The 17105-nt window shown below is 56.4% G+C and overlaps 1 protein-coding gene across 1 annotated transcript in view; it reads right to left on the minus strand.

The window, feature by feature from the left end:
- The window catches only part of MYT1 (myelin transcription factor 1), a 44066-nt gene that overhangs the window by 6686 nt on the left and 20275 nt on the right, over window positions 1-17105 (minus strand). Inside the window, exons 9-17 of the mRNA XM_068987192.1 lie at window positions 16380-16493; window positions 13044-13258; window positions 10987-11111; window positions 10227-10496; window positions 7104-7258; window positions 6147-6209; window positions 5964-6032; window positions 1774-1836; window positions 1395-1478 (exon numbers count right to left, since the gene is read on the minus strand). Coding sequence (XP_068843293.1) covers window positions 1395-1478; window positions 1774-1836; window positions 5964-6032; window positions 6147-6209; window positions 7104-7258; window positions 10227-10496; window positions 10987-11111; window positions 13044-13258; window positions 16380-16493 — 1158 coding nt within the window. The remainder of the gene's footprint in view (window positions 1-1394; window positions 1479-1773; window positions 1837-5963; window positions 6033-6146; window positions 6210-7103; window positions 7259-10226; window positions 10497-10986; window positions 11112-13043; window positions 13259-16379; window positions 16494-17105) is intronic.

Genomic DNA, 17105 nt, shown 5'->3' on the forward strand with positions numbered 1-17105 from the left:
TTTTTTTTTTAAAGCGAAGTTGACAGCACATTAGGAAGAGGAAAACCATTTTTGCCAGTTAATGTGAAAAATGCTGATCTTGATTTTAATCGTTTGCAAATGCAGCACAATTCACTTATCACACCAGCAGGATCCCTGCTAAATCCATAACAGCAATGTGTTTATATGATCACAGGCAAATTCCGAGATTCTAGGAAGAAAAAAATATTCTCTATCCACCCTCTCATTTGGTAGGCAGCATTCACAATACCGACAGCCAGTATTTTGCATTTTTGATTTAGTATTCATTACAGTTTTACTGTATAAATTAAATAAACAAGTCACTGCCTTATTACAGCAACCAGCTGGTGGGGCTGTCCTCTTTGAAGGGCATAACACTGGTCACTTTGGCCCCTTCTCTGTGGCCAAGCAGATGTTTGGGCCACAGCTGGGCTGATCTCCCTGGAGAAGCCAGCACAACTCCGGCCAGGTCGAGCCCCTCTGCAGAGGTGAGTGCCAGCTGTCATTGCAGACCTGCTTCCCATGGACCTGCCCAGCCAAGCTACTCCAGTCCCTGGGCCACCAGGCAGCCAGAGTCATTCTCTTCCAGGCCTCACCTGCCCCGCCAAGACCCACTGCCTGCTCTACCCAATGTCAGCTCTGAAAGTCCTGGGCAAATTGGGTGGTGGGTCACCTGCTTACACCTGTGGTACGTACACATGGGGAGCTTGAGGGGCAGGGCCCCTTCTGGAAGGATAAGTTTGCCCTGATACCAGTCCCACCAGGTAAGTTCGGGTCAGGGTTCATGACAGGGCAGCAACCCCCAGGGAGAAGGTCAGTAGAGGTCAGGGACACTGTTCACTTAAGGCCCAGGGTGTCTCTCTCCTCCCAAGAGGACTGTCGACTCCCAGTTCAGAGAGATCCTCCCAGGCCCCCTCACTGCACATCAGCTCCCTGCAGAGGCGTGAGGACACACAGATGCACACAGTTCAAAGGCTCCCTGTCTTTCTAACCACCCTCTCCTCCTTGACTCCTACACTGACCCCTCCCACCAGACCAGAAGCCATGCAGGCTGTAGTGCCCGTGAGTGCCCCGGGGTGGCCCACGCCCTGAGGCCCAGGCCCAGATGCCCTGGGTGCACGGGCGGCAGGGCACTCTGCCTCCTTCGGCCCATCTAACACCACAGACCTGGGAAGTCCCGATAGGAGCCCATGCACGCAGGTGCCCTCCACATAATGCACATGGCTCCCACCTGCAAGGGTGTCCCTGTGCATGGCCTGAGTGCATCCTAGAAACGGGCATTGTCACAGCTGTATTAAAGTAAATAGAGTCTAGAAGGAGGTTTTAAAATGATAAAATACAGGGAAACCCCAAGTCTGCACAACAGCCAGGCGGCCAGCAGGACCCCCACTCACTTCATCAGCTCAGGGTCTTCCTTGTCGTCCTTCGCAGGTGCGGCCTTGGCTCCACTTTTCTTGGCACGAGGGCAGCCTGACAAGCTAGTTTCACAAGAGGAAAAAATGTCACAGTGGTTTAAGGACAGCAACTTCTCAACCCACCTGCCTCCCTCCACCCCTCAGGTTCTGTGGGCAGCAAGGCCATGTCCAGGAAGCGGCCCCCAGCTCTGGCCAGAGGGTATCCCAATCAGCTCTGAGAACATTGACAATTCAGACTCGAGGGAAGAAACAGGCTGGGGTGCAGCGGCACTAATGTGTCACTTGGAGCCTGGAACTTCATCAGCCTGAGGAGACCCCACTGCTGGCCCAGCACCCAGGGCACCTGGGGCAGGCTCACCTCCGGTGCGACGCGTAGTTCCCCGTTATGTGGCCTGAGCCATCGCAGCCGGGCGTGGGGCACCTGTGGAGGACAGCATGGCTGAGACCAGAGCTGCGGAAGTCACTCGGCCGCAGACCATACTTGGCCCTCGACAGCCCCACCACTGAGGTCTCACATAGTCATGACCTGCAGGCCTCAGAACTTGGCACCCAGTCTCTCTGGGGGAACCAGGAGGACCAGGGGAGAGAGCACATTCCTCTGCAGGATGGTGGGCTCCCAACTTGGCCTCCTGCAAAGGACCAGGCTGGATGAGAAGACTCCAGAACACCTGTGGACCTGTACGTGTGCTCTTGGGATGCAAACCTAGCACCAAGGACTGGCTCATCCTGCTTGAGGTTGCTGGAGAAGGACTGCCTGTGCTCACAGACGGCTGTACCGAGCACCTGAGACACACCACCCCCAGCCCTGGCAATGTTGGGGCATCACCCCCGCTTGGCGAGCACCCAAGGTTTTTGAGAAGTGGCTGGCACCAGTGGAAGGGAGCTGGGGAGGCACAGAATGCAAAAGTCCAAAATGTTTGGTGAATATATCATGTCGAAGGTAGAAATCCCCTTTAATACACCAGCTTGAGCTATTTTTCCCTGAGTGTCCAGGGACGAAACATGGATCGGTTTCTGCTGGCATCAGAGCACTGGTTCCCAACCCTGCAGGCAGTCCTCAGGATGCCTCCTCCAGGATGCGCCTGCCGCTCATGCCTTGTCCCTTGTGAGGGCCCAGTTCCATCCTGTGTGACCCAGCAGGACTCTGGTGCTTATCTGCCATTTCTGGCTTCATCCTCACACAGAGAGAGAGAGCTGTGGAGCCAAGGCCATTCCTCAGCACAAAACTGGCCCAGTGGGTGGCAGGGCAGAGCGCCAGCTGGGGCAGGACATGGACATTGAAGTTGGCCTGTCAATCAGTGGAGGCTGCCTCGCACCCAGGCTCTGGCACATCCAAGGCCCCTCCTCTCCATCCTCCTCCCAGATGTCCATGGGCCGACACTGCCGCCCCCATTAGGCTGGCATGGCAACATGGAGGGGCTAGATGCCCGGGAGCCTCCTTCCCAGCCCCTCAGACCTTCTTGAGGTACCCTCCTCATCCCTGCCCCAAGGGCCACCCATCGAGGCTTCCCTGGCCTGGCAGTTGGCAGGCAGGTCAATCTCCCTCCTGTCGGGCTTTGGGGTGACTTAGACCCCAATGAGATTATGATGCCCCTCACCTCAGTCATGTGTGGTCACATTTCAACCCACATCTGGGGCAAGGAGGCTTCTGTGTTTTAATGGAAATCACCCACCACCTCCATCCAGGTAAGCATCACCCGTTCAAATGAACCCCAGCTGCCAGGACCTCCTGCTCTGACATTCTGTGTCTCCGTGTGGCCTCAGGTCCTCAGGCTCCAGCTGCTCAAGAAAGTCCTCTGGACTACACTGTGAGGGCCAGGCAGTCCTTTGCATGGCCCTCTGCACTGAGGCCCAGGCTCTGTGACACCCTCTGCTAGGACAGTCCTTCTCCCTGCTCCTTCTCAGCTGCAGAACACAGGGCTCAGCGCTGTAGGCAGTGGCCAGGGTGGTGGGTTCACAGCAGCCCCCAGCGTCTGCGGCTGTGAGCAAGACGCTTGTCTGTGAGTGACACTCTTGCAAGGTGCAGCCTCTGGCAGTACCTGGGAGGGGGTCTTGGTCGGGGAGAGACTCGGTGAGAACACGCACATGGGGGCACTCCCATTCCAGAAAGGCAGGATCCCCCCCCCCACCCCGCCACCTTCCTTGCCAGCCTGATGTCATGGCTTTTCCCTCAGAGTCGTGTCCAAGAGAAGATGATGTCATGTGGCTGGAGAAGCAAGTGTCGGCACTGGCGACTGGCAGCGCCGGCCAACCATCCCTTCTGAGTGCATTGTCTGGGCCCAAGGGTGAAGCTAGGCAGCATGGCTCACACCAGACCTCACCCTGCCTCTATCCATGTCCCATGGCCGGGGCAGGGGCTATCCCCCAACCTGTGCAGAGCTCCCCCATCACAGTCCAGCAGGGCTCATGGCTGTGCTCATAAGCCCCACACATGGAGTAGCCCATGTGCCCCGAGGCACCCAAGTCCCCAGATCCTGACCACATGGGACACTTGGGAGGGAAGCATGAATGCCCTTGGAATGTGATCAAAACACAGAAAACACTTTCTCTGCAGCTGTCGCTGCACTCAAGTGTTGGTGGGGGCCACCAAAGAAGACTCATTTGCGAGGCGTGGCACGGGTGCCTTTGCCCCTCTGCGGATGGGTTACCTTCACCCGATACTGCCACAAAGCTGATCAAGGTGCCAGATGCCCACTGGGCAGGGGAAGGAGAGAAGGACATGGGGGAGCCAGGCCACATCCACGCTGTGGCCTGAAGCAGGTGAGGAGTAGCCTCCACAGGAGGACACTTCAGAGGGAGTCAGGAGTGACTTTTTTCATACAAGGAACACTTTCCATCACCAGCTTCCAAACAAGTTTGCGTTACAGCTCTTCACAGTCTCTCCATCTCAAAGGGTGCTGACCCTCCCTATTGGCCACGTTTCTGGACCCAGACCAAGGGCCAAGTCCATGTGTCACTTCCAGGAACCCTGACCAACTGCGCTGCAGGTAAAGGGCTATTGAGGGCATGTGGTCACTTCTAGAATTCCACCACCCTCAAGCTGGAAAACCACAGAAACTGATCAGTTAGAAAAGTAAGTCGAATTGGAAAAGAAAACAGGAGAAAGGATCATGAGAAAGACGGTAGAAGAAGAGAGGAAGGAAAGAGGGAAGAGGAGGGTGGGGAAGAGCATTCCAAGCCCACAGGCCTGCGGGTCTCATTGCATTTCTGGAGCTGGACACTTGGGGTCAGCGAGCGCATGTGTGAACCTGCCTCAGAACATGCTAGTGTCAAAGCTGATAGAACGAACTACTGGAAACATGCTTCTGGTCATGAACTCTGCCCAGCCTCATCTGGGGGACTGGAAGACCACACTGGTAAAACAGGTAACGACACGCTTTTCCTGGCTACTAGGACCAGACAGGCTTCCCAGAACCACAGAAGTGAGGCTGGCAGGACCTGCTGCTCAGACAGACTGGGAGCTTCCTGCCCGTTCTAAGTCAGTGCAGGCCCGTGGAAGCTTCCAGCAGCCGTAGCTCCTCACCTTAAAGGCACCAGAGCCCCAGATCAGGCTGAGCCGGTGAAACCTGGCCTGGATGCAAGGCCCCCAACACAGAGGCCCAGAGTGGGAGAAATCCCCTGGAGAGGGAGTGACCTGAGGGGCCAAGAGGGGGCCCTCCTTCCACAACCTCGGTTCAGCCTAGGAGCACAGGGTCACCATTATGTGGCTCGGGGCCACACCAGCCACGATGTCACAGCTCAACTAAAAGCATGAAATCAAAGGCCATCACAATCCCCCACTCCAGCCCCAGAAGGACGCTGAGAGCCAGGAAACCTCTGGGCAAGTGCTCCTCACTTGAACAAGGCTGTCAGTCAGAGTGGCTGGTGCCACCGGGCTGCCCTGCCCTGTTGTCAGGGGCAGGAGGAGCAGAAGCAGAGAGCAGGCACAGCAAAAAGGAGGGGCGAGCATAGAGGTGAGGCGTGGGCAGGGCAGGGGTGAGCACCAGGGGCCAAGACAGAAGCAGCTGAAAGGGGTGCAGGAGGAGGGACAAGCACAGAGTTTCCCAGCCGTCACCAGCATCCAGTCCACTTAGCAAGAGCTACACAGCTTGCAGCCCTCTGAGCCACTTCTCCCAGATCTCCACGGCAGGGGAAAGCAGGCCCAGACAGCAGCCCATCAGGGGTCCTCAGGAGAGGAAGAGAATGGGCCGGGGCCACCAGGAGCCAGAGGCAGGTCCTACATCCTGTTGGCCCTCCCGACCCCCAGCCCTCAGAGAGGCTGGCAGGGCCGAGGGGAGCACAGGACCCCGTAGCAGCCCTGGGCCTGAGGGGACAGGCAGACAGCAGTGCTCAGAGCAGACAGAGACAGGCAGAGTGGCGAGAATCCCAGCCAAGCAGAATCAGCCCGTCCATGGCCCTGCCTCTCTGCCCCACGGCCCTGCGCCTCTGGCTGGGGCCGGCCTGGTGCCGGAGCCCTCGAGAAGGCTGATTTGGGCTGGAGCCTCATGAAAGGAGTGAGCAGAGCAAGGAAGCCACCCCAGAGATGGGAGGCCAGGAGGGCAGACATACTTGAGGTCAGCAGAATGGGCAGCCATGAGGTTTCTGAGGCTCTTGTCAGCAAGAGGGCAACCAGAGAGGCTGAAAGAGAAGAGATGGGATATTGGGGTGAGCCAAAGAGGGGGAGCAGAGCAGCAGAGGAAGAAGACCCACCACACAGCACCCAGGCCAGGCGGACCCAAGCGGGGGACGAACCTGCGGTGGGAGGCATAGTTCCCAGTGATGTGGCCACTGCCGTCACAGCCAGGGGTGGGGCAGCTGGACAAAGGAAACAGAGCGTCAGATCAGAGAGCGAGGCACCCTGCCAGACCCGCCCCCGGGGCTGAGTCCACTCAGGGAGGGCGGCGGCGCCTGCTCCCTGCCCGTCTCGGAGCAGACCCTTCACCTCCGCCTCTCCGACTGCAAGTTTCTCCCATACCACTCAGCTCAAGAAGGAAAAGGGAACCAAAGTGAAGCTCAACTTAAAGTCGAGATGCTCTGCAGCCCTCGCACTGTGCACGCACACGTGTCCAGGCTTGTGGATAGCGGGGCAGGGGGCGCCTTCGTGATGTGGCAGGGCCTTCCCCGAGGAAAAGGCCCCAGCCAGAGCCAGCTACAGGGCAGGAGGAAGCTGGCAGGGTTTGGGGCACAAAGAGGAATCCCAGGGACAAACTCTGAGCAGAGGTGAGGGCTGGATCACCTGCTTCGCACCGTCTCCTAGGGGAGGTGGTGTTCAGTGGCAATTAGCCAGCAGCTGTCCCCTCTCCAGTGGCGTCTGGTTAAACTAGCTCTGGCTGCCAGGGCTGAGGGCACCAGCTCTGAGGCAGAGCACGCTGAGGACTGGCACACAGTGGGGGCTCAGGAGGCGTCCACTCCCCTCAGCCCTTGTCTGCTTTGTGGGCCAGATGAAGACTCATTCTCGCTCTTTATCACCCTGAAGGAGCAGGTTAGAGGCCAGCATGGTACAGAGGTGAGGGGAACCTCCCCTGCTGTCTGGCCCAGGAAGGTCCTAATAAAGGCAGCTCAGCCTCTGCCATGGCCAGGGCAGGAGGACAGTCAGTGCAGGGCTGTGCAGGGGCCGGCCTGGTCATCACAGGCTCCCACTAGGGTGTGCTCCTTTCCAGACTATAGAAGTCCCCTGGGGGGGTCCTGTCATTCAAGGTGGGGACTTACGTGAGCAGCTCCTTCTTTATGTCCTTGGAGAGAAACTTCAGCTTAAAGTTGGCCAGGGTGACCTCCCCGGGGTACTTCCGCTCCTCAAAATTCTCCTCCGACACTTCCTGGTCATCTGCTTCAGAAGAAGCAAAAGAATGGGCTGCTGGCTCTGACTGCAAAAGACCAGCAGGGAGATGTTTTAACCAGCTGGCGGGGGCTGGGCGCCCAGCCCAGGGCTGAGGGAGAGGGGCCTTTCAGAACAGGGTCCACAGAGGCGTTTTCTGGAGTCTCCTGTCTTATGCATGCAGGAGTAAGACATACTCCCAAGATGCAGGAGGCAGCACCCAGAGGGGCTGGGGCGCTCCCTCACCTCAGCTGCTGCGCCCGAGCTGACCCAGGAACGGGGAGACACAGATGCCACCCAGGGCAGCTGCTCTGACACCCTCCACGGCCTCTGGCCTGTGTGTCACCTCCGGCCACCCGCCCTGGGTCACCTCCTGCACACCAGAGTGCACACCAAGTGCAGCTCCTTTGGGGCCTTTACCACTGAGGGTGTGTCTGTTGAAATGCTATGAGGATGAGGGGTACAATGTACAAAGTATGATAGAAATAATCGCAGCAACCTTAGGGCCATCTGGCCCGGTGGGCCCAGCCGGGACGATGACCTGACTGCAACAGGCACGTTAATAAACACTTTGACCTCAAATGCAGGGTCTGGAAGTGTTCAGTCACCACCCAAGAACAGGGCACTATGAACATAGTGGTGAACAAGGACATTCCCTCCATCCAGGGCAGGGAAGACATCCACGAGAGTCAGGAAGGTCAGTGCCCTGCAGGTCAGTCTGTAATGGACCACTAGCCCCAGTGGTGGATCACGATTCAAGTCTCAGGACTTGCTGTGTGTCCCAGGCACATTGTCCAACCTCCTGGACCCCACACGTTTGAGCTGGAAACAGTAGCAGGCCCTCCCAGGACGTCTGGGGCTGAGGCAAGAAAGGCCTGTGGCCCCATGCGATGCTGTTGCTACTGTTACTACTGAACAAGGCACAGCGGTGTGGACAAAGAGCCTCAACTTGAGTCCAGCCTTCAGGAGAAACAAGGGCCTCCCAGAATCACAGGGGCAGAGGCAGCTCCAGAACATGAAGCATATCCCAGAAGGCCACAGACACAGGGGCCAGGGCTGTTTGGGGACGTGAGGGGGCACTGCTGCCAGAGTTGGGTGGGAGGTGATGCTAAAGGCTGGGGCAAGATGGTCAAGGAGTCTTGGGCAGAGCTAGAAGGAGAGTCTGAACAGGGAGCCCAGACCACAGTAGATGGACTGGGAAGGCCTGATCCAGGGGGTGACCCAATAGGACAGGGACACATGTGCCCAGGGCACAGGGGAGGAAGGGAAGGGCCTGGGGGTTAACTGAGGCTTCCTGCCAGGGCGTGGATGGTCGGCGACGGAGCACAGCAGCAGGCTTCCACGGCCAGGCTCCCCAGGACCTCTGAGACCCAGGTCACCTACAGATGACACAACAGTCCTGGGAAGGGGTGAGGATGCTCAGAGGGCATGGGAAAGTGGAGCGGGGCTGGGCGGGTGGCAGGGGAAAGTGGCCAGAGAGACCAGCTTGAGCTAGGGGCCAAGGAAAGGGGAAGGACCCCTGGAGGGGTGGAGGGGAGACGAGGTCACAGGCACAGAACTGAACAAGGATGACAGCAGATGTGGGGACATAGCCTGGTGACCCCAACAGAACAGAAGGGCCCCACCGGGCCTCAGACTTGGCCCACTGGCAGAGAGAAGCCCTCCTGCAGCCCCCGCTGACCCTCAGCCAGCCTCCCTACCCCAGGGGCTCACTCAGAGAAGTATCCCTCTTCTGAGCCCTGACATTGAGTGGCTGCCATGGGATGAGCCAGATGACCTAGACCTAGACCAGGCAGCTGCTCTGTAAAGTAGGAGTGCATGTGCGGCCAGTAGATGATGGCCACCCCTGAAGATGAAACTGTAGAGGGGGTGGGTTCTCAGAGTAGAATCCTCACCACCACTGCCCCTCCCTCCACAGGGGTCTGTCCCCAGCCCCGCCTGCCAACGGGATGGCTCCACCCACACACCACCCTGCCCTGCCCAGACACAAACATTCCAGGGGCCTCCTGGTTCTGCTTCAGTGGCCCTAGTGGTAAAGAACTCCCCGCCAATGCAGAAGACGCAAAAGACTTGGGTTCGATCCCTGGGTCAGGAAGATCCCCCGGAGAAGGGCACTGGCAAGCCACTCCAGTATTCTTGCCTGGAGAATCCCATGGACAGAGGAGGCTGGAGGGCTACAGTCAGTGGGCTCACAAAGAATCAGACACGGCTTAGCACACACGCAGGGACCTGGCCCCCTCGCCCTCCTGGAGGTAGGGGCTGGCAGTCAGGGGAGGGCTGGGAGGGACCCCTCAGGCCTGTCCACACTATGCAGAGCCCACCTGGAGCTGTACCCTCAGAGCGGAGTTCTGCTGTTCTGGAAGCCCCCAGTCAGCCCCACCTCGAGTGGGTGGAGTCACCAGGAAAGGAATGTTCCACCAGCCCCCAGGCTATGGATGGGTCAACACAGAAGCCTGGCTTGCCCCTCCTTAGCAGGCAGTACTGCTCTGGGACTCAGACCACTGGCTGCTAGAGGTGCTTCTGAAGCCAGGCATTTTCTCCTGCCTCTGTCCAGGGAACCAGGTGCCTGCAGTGTCCTGGGGATGGTGAGGAGAGGCTGCCACCAGAGTTCAGGGTGTCCCTCATCTGGACAGCAGGCTGGTGGGAGGCCCACGAAACTGAGGAATTTGAGGCCTTTCCCGAATCATCCCCTGAACTGCCCCTGTCCTCTCTGCACTCTTGGAGAGCCACACTGCTGCTGACCACTAATTCTCCAGAGGTGAGACCACCTCCCTCTTTGAGGGGACAAGGCCACAAACTGAGCCAATAGTGAAAACACCTCCAGGAAGGTGGACTTAGCTGCCCGGAGCAGGCAGAACCCTGTGTGGAAAGGGGTAGGACCCACAGCACCTCTGCCTGGAGATGCTAGCGTGTTTATGCCAACCCTTGGGTAAGGCAAGCTGACCACCAGCGCCTGCCCAATGCCCCCCTCCTCCGACTTTCGACAGCCCTGGACCTCCCACTTGGACAGCACCCACCTCCTCAGGCTCCTCCTCTCGTGGGCGGCTGGGCTTGGTGTAGTCCAGAGGCCGGTCCCACTCATCCTGGCGGGAGGCGTGGCTGGACGGGGGTGAGGTCAGGGAGCTGCTGGGGGCGCTGGTACTGCTCTGGCGCTGGCAGGCGTCAGCTGACTTCACGCCAGGGCTGCTGCTGCTGCTGCTCCCGCTGGGGAAGGTGTTCTCCCGCCTGCGGTGCTTGTGCATGCTCAAGTCCAGGGTTCCGTTCTCATCCACCTCAATGTCCGCGGCCTGCGTTGCAAAGGTGACATCTAGGTTAGACGCCATCCCCTCCCACATGTGCCTTATTTTCCCTCCAAAGGGAACAGGGCCAAAAAGAAGAGCCTCTGAGAAGAAAGTATTCTGAAGCTGACGTGGACTCACTCTACCCACTCCCTCAAGGCCTCCAGCCCGTAAAACCAGCCCCTGCACATGGCCACCTGTGTGGGCACAGGAACATGCGGAAGCCAGTGGAAGCCCGCATCCTGGTAGATGCGGGAACACGTGTGTACACCCACTTGGCGCCCCTAGGCACAGCGCGTGGTGCTCAGGGAGGTGGAACCATCCAGTGTCTTTGGGCAGCAGGGTCAGTGGTCAGGAGGGAGAAAAGGAAAGAGTGGTACTCCTCTCATAGATGCTGGGTTTACTGAGCCTGCTTTGTGCAGGCTGCATATAGTCCTGACTGCAAACCCCACCCGCCTTCTCTGCCTCAGAAGGGGCTCCCAGCAGGGCCCTCGCCCACCTTGCTGGGCAGGTCCTGTGGCTTCGTGCTGAGGTTCTCAGGCATCTCCCAGCAACGCGTGGAGAGGTTCAGGATGGCAGTGGCAGCCATGTGCGCGGCCTCTGCATCGTGGGCGTAGTCGAAGCCTGCAGAAGAGGATGAGGTGCAGGGGCTGGGCCTGGGGGGAGAGGCCTTTGGGAAAGGTTTGGCTGCAAAAAGGGAACAACAGCAGGCTGATATACAACGTGAACGGGAGGCAGCCACAAAGACCCACAAGGGAGCTTTAGGGTGGCTGGGGGCTTTGAGCACAGCTATGTGAAGGTAGGTTTAGGGCTGGGTCTTCCACCCACTGCCATGAGCTCGCATACCCCAGTCCTCCCCCATCCTTGTCAGGTATTGAGAAGGCTACTTCTGTCTTGACCATAACTTGGCCAGAAAGGGCAAAGACAGGCTAGCATCCCTGATATTGCAAACGAAACAAGTTATCTGTTGGCGAATGCTTATTGAGAGACTCAAGTCTATAAATAGGAAGAGTGTCTGCAGTGTCATTCAAGTAGGCAAATTTTGTCACAATATCTCAAAAGGCTCATTTTGGTATCACCTCCTCAACAGCCACAGCTTTAGTAAATAACACTGTTGCTCAAATATAATGATGCGAAGAGTTGACTCACTCGAAAAGACCCTCATGCTGGGAAAGACTGAACGCAAAAGGAGAAGGGGGCAGCAGAGGATAAGATTTAGATAGGATCACCGACTCAATGGACATGAATCTGAGCAAACTTGGGAGTTAGTGGAGGACAGAGGAGCCTGGCATGCTGCAGTCCATGGGATTACAAAGAGTTGGACAGGCCTTAGCTACTGAACAACAACAGAACATGAAACACGAAGGCATAAAACATCACCTTTTCTAATAACTGTGCCGTAACCATAAGATCACTCTCAGGTATGATTTCTGAGTAATTATGATATCACCAGCAAATTTCCAGTGCCCCAGCGTAAGTGGGTGCCTTGCATGAAGCCCTCTCCTAACAAGTTGGCCAAACACTCCAGCTGGCCGTTGTATCGATCAGTGTTTCTAGTATGAACTCATAGGAAACTCATCATTGCTGATTTTGGCGTCTGAACATCCATCATGAGCTGCCAGTTCCAATCTTATGTACACTGGGGCAGTTTTCCATTTTGTAGGTATTATGCAAGCTAATTGGCTTGCAACTCACAAATTAGTGTAGTAAGTGACCACAAAAAGACAGGGGACTTCCTTGGTGCTCCAGTGGTTGAGAGTCTACCTGCCAATGCAGGAGACATGGGTTTGATCCCTAGTCTGGGGGATCAGAGAGTCCACATGCTGAGGAGCAGCTAAGCTGGTGTGCCACAACTATTGAGCACATGCTCTTGAGCTCCCAAGCTGCAACTACTGAAACCCACACACCTAGAGCCTGTGCTCCACAACAGAAGCCACCACAGTGAGAAGCCCGTGCACTGCCACAGAGTAGCCCCCACTCGCCACAACTAGAGAAAGCCTGCACAGCAACAAAGACCCAGTGCAACCTAAGTATAGGAATAACTTTTTAGAAAGACAGGAGAGCTTGTTCTCAAAGGTTTGTAGGAATGCATTTTGTTAGTGCAAGCACCCAGAAATTTTGTTGCTAATATTACAAATGGCTTACTGTATCCAGCAAGATGTCCCTGTCTAAGCATCTGTTGGGTGTCCAGGCTCAGCACAGTGGTTCCCCCTAGACCTCCACCCTTGAGCTGGAATAAACTGCCTGGGAAAGGACATCTAGGGGAGGGCACACTCATAGGGTAAACTATGTCAGCGATGTTGGGCTTAACTCTTTGGACATGCACACCATAACACACTTGTGTTTTGTTTTCAACGTGTAGTGAGGAGACACATTCAGTTTGGTGCTGAACATGGAGGCTGCAACGTGGGTGAGACCCAGACTCTGAGAACATCACCGTGGTAGACTGGGACAGCTGGGGCCCCAGATGGAGACTCCCTACATGCTCCTGGGGAAGGGTTCCTCCTCCTCCACCCCTCAGACCCTACACCTCGCGGAGCAGTTTCTCCAACTTACATTTAAAGGCTTTCGGTGAGGTTTCGCTGGTCTGAATCTTTGGGGCAAGCATGCGCTTACCAAAAACCTGAGCATCAAAACTTGCGTAGTCAAAGGTGACCTTGGAGAACTTCTCCAGCTCCTTGGCCAGGTTGGCCCTGGGTGTGGTGGGCGCCACGCTGGGCCGATAGCTTCCATATGGAGGGACCTCAAGCTGCTTCACGAAGCACATGGGCCTGGGGTGCAGGATGGAGATGAGAAGCATGAAGACAGGACACAAGGACCCTGTGCTATTCAACCCAGCACCCTCTGCCATGGCCTAGGCCAGCCATCCCTCAGAGGCCAGTGTGGACGGAGACCCAGGCAGGCCCTCCCCTGCCCACCGCTACAGGCTGCCCGCGGGATGTGCAGGAAGAACCGCCATGGGGAAGAAGCACTAGGAGACTTGAAGTAACAGCTCGTATCCCCTTGCAGACAGCATCAGCCAGAGGAAGGGAAAAGGAGAGCTGGTTTCTGAGCCCTTGGCCGGGAGCCCCAGAGGAGCATCTTTAGGGTGGTGGGCAGTCAAGGTGGAACTCTGGTGGTGGAATAACTTGTTAATACAATTCCCTGGACAGGAGGGAGCTGGGGCACCTGGAGGGGATATGGGGGTGGTTCTGAGAATCAGCCTCAGGGCACAATAGCTCCACTCTTTGAAGGGAGTGGCCAAGCCCTCCACTGTCCTCTGCTTAAAGTTGCTTAAGATGCCCCTGGAGGGGCTGCTGCCCAGTTAAGGACAGGCATGAAAGCACTGCCGCAAGCATTCAGTCACTGTTACTAGAGCTCTGGAAGAGCTCAGATTTTTAAATGTACAAGAGATGGTGTGGAGACACCAGCCTCCACAGCCCAGGAGCCGGGGCAGGAGCGAGACCAGCAGAAGAGAAAGGCCATGGGGCCTGTACCATTCCAGTGAGGGGCTCGGAGAGAAGAAAAGCAGAGGAGGCCTCTAGAGCCAAGCAGTGACTTCACTCTGGAAAGGGTGGAATGAAGAAGAACCAGTGGAGAGGCCCCAAGGTGCCAGGCACTGTAAGAACTTAAGCATGACCCGAAATGAGGAGCCTGTTGCCAAGAAGACCCTGGAACCATGATAAGGCCAGCTCTGAAGGGTCTTGGGAAAACGATGCCACCAGAGCATGAACAGGCTCTCCTCCTCCACTCTAGACTGGCCAATGCATCTGAGAAGTTGCTGGTGAGCTCTCAGCTACCCTCAAGGGAAGATGAGGCCTAAAGTTAATGCCTGCGCCATGTTTTGGTGGCTTCCTCAGCCCGGGCTTCGTCCAGCAGCAGACTCGGTGTCTATGATGCCAGCAAAACTTTTTTAAGATTATCTGCACACCCCAGGGTACAATACCCAAAACGCGGCCCCACGGAACACATGGAGCCTGGGTGGAAGGCTCCAGCATCTTGGCCGCAGCTGCTACCATCAGGGCTCCTCACCAAGGGCGCAGGGCCTCGTCCAGGCCTCGTGAGAAACTCAAGTCACTAAGACTGTTGTCTCATTTTTACAGGGGAACAAACTGCAGTCACCTTCCTGGGACACCACCTCCACGTTCAGCACCTGTTTGGCCCCAAGACTGGCCTTCCCAAGCCTTACCCGCCTGGTGGTTTGACATTTTGTCAGTGACTTGGCTCAAGATAGGAAAATTATCAAGAAGATGGGAGAAACAGGGATTAAGATGGAAAAAAGAAGCAGCTTCCTGGATGAAAGAAGCCAAATGGAGTACAGGGCACCAAAGGACTGGGCTGCAAGGGCAGCCCCAGTGTGGGAGGGTGGGCCCCTCACAAAGACTCCTCACACACCACCCTCCAAAGCCAAGGTGTGCAGCTCAATCCTCGGTCTGAGTGTCCGCCAGGCACCTGCCAGGGAAGGGACAGGTGGGTCTCCAGACCAGGGTCTATGCCATGCCCCATGCTCACGATTGCTGAGCACTGAGCTTGAACAGGGTGTGGTGGCCCTGGTCTCCCAAACTCTTGTATCTATGACAGACGTAGAACAGGAGTCTGGAGGAGAGGACCTGTGAGTTCTAGCTCCTTGGAGACAAGGGAGCAAGGAGTCCACTGAACAAGGACACGGTGGGGGAGAATCCCCCAGCATGGTGGGCACCAGGGAACTGGTCCCGCTGGGAGGAGATTCTGAAGGTAGTCTGGTGGGATGGCGGGGGACATGTGGCCTTAGGAAGTTCCCCAGCCTCTGGCCCCACGCCAATGGGGGCTTGTGGGTGAGGTTGCACAAAGCAGATTCATTCTAAATGGCCTTTCAGAAGCCCTCTCATCAATAAGCCACATCTGCAACCTCATATGGATGCACACACACTCACACACACACACACACACACACCTAAACACACAGCATCTCAGGGGTCATGGGGGTGGCACTCTGGAGGGCACCTCTTCCCAGTCCAGGGTTTTAGCCCTCAGCTGGTGCAGCCCACTCTCCAAACAGAACCAGAATCTCCACAAACAAATCCTGAATCATCCAGCAGTGATATCAGTACCCTCAGAAAGGGCAAGGCAGGGGCAGCCTTGCAGGTGCTGGCGCCTCCAAAACTGCTGAGAAACACCAGTACACGCATGCACACCCACGCACACATACATACACACATACACACTGCACACACGTATGTGCACACACATGCTGTACATACATGTGTGCGGACACATACATGCATGCACTCATGCACACACATGCAGCTGCAGAAAGACTAGATGCTCCCTGGGCATTTCAGGAGGCAGCCCCTGAAATCAAGCAGAACTTTACAGGGCCTTCCTGGGACAAAAGCCCCTCTGTGTCCCCATTTCTCGTTTGTAGGAAAAAGGCTGTAAACCCCCTCAACCTTCCAGGTTCCAAAGAGCAAGTCAGTCAATTAAGAGGTTCAACAGGGCTCCTAGCTCCTCTGGAAGAGACAGAGGGAACAATCTGACACGTATCTGAGTCACTCTGCAGAAACTAAGACACTTGCCCAGTGGCGACATGCCGACCACAAGCCTGTGGACCCCAGAGTGTTGGAATTGTAAGGTTGAGATTCCTAAAAAAATCACCTACCACCTCACCATCAGCTGATCAGAAGAAGCTCCACAAGCTATTATGCACCTCGAACCCTCTTCCCTCACACTGTCTGTAAAGACCTCACCAGACAGCCAATGGGAAATCGAATGCTCTGAGCACCAGCCACCCATTCTCCTTCCATGGCTTTTGTAATAAACTTTTCTCTGCTCCAAACTCCAACCCAGTTTTGGTTTGTTTGGCCTCGCTATATGTCAGGCAGATGAACCTGGGTCTAAGAACACCCCTCCGGGTCTGTGGCTCATGTCACTCACCTGAGGATCCGATCCGAATTGGAGCTATTCTTGGAAGGCTCTCCCGGCTGTGGCTGTTGCTTCTCATGAGATTTGGCTAATTTTTCGGCAGCAGCAATGGGACACCCAGACAAACTAGAGACAGGACAGGAGGACAGCTGAGCCCTTCTCCAGGCCCCGCCCATCTAAGCCAGGAGCCAGACACCTGCAGGCGCCCAGGGAAGGCTGTTGCTCCTATAGAGGGGGCTTTTCCCCAGGTCTGTCCTCAGCCCTCAAAGCACCTGCTGCTCACTCAGTTTCTGTTTTTGGAAATTTTAAGCCAATGACACACAGAGACAAAATGGATCCTAAAGTTCTACAAGGCTCTGGACAAAGGCCTCTCTTCTGGATGGGTCTGGGGGATGGGCCTGTCTCTCACCCTGCTCCTCTCGCCTTACCACCAACCAGAGCTGATCAAATTCTGTCACCCACAGGCCATGAACTGGGTGCTGACCCTGGAGGACATGGACCACCAGGGTCACAGCAGAAGGGCACAGGTCCTTCCCAGGAAAGCACCTAATCCAATACACCATGGATACGGCTTTGACTGTTAGAACTACGAAGCTGATCAACCAGGGAGGGTGACGTCATCACAGCAGTGCTGGGGAGCTCAGCCTCTTCTCAGTGATTGGACCTCAAAGACTCTGACCATCCTTTCAGCTGAGCTTCACTCACTGGAGCAAAGGCACCTGCTGCCACAGCCACAGC

This window comes from Capricornis sumatraensis, chromosome 15 (genome assembly GCF_032405125.1).
Source record: "Capricornis sumatraensis isolate serow.1 chromosome 15, serow.2, whole genome shotgun sequence".
NCBI lineage: Eukaryota > Metazoa > Chordata > Mammalia > Artiodactyla > Bovidae > Capricornis > Capricornis sumatraensis.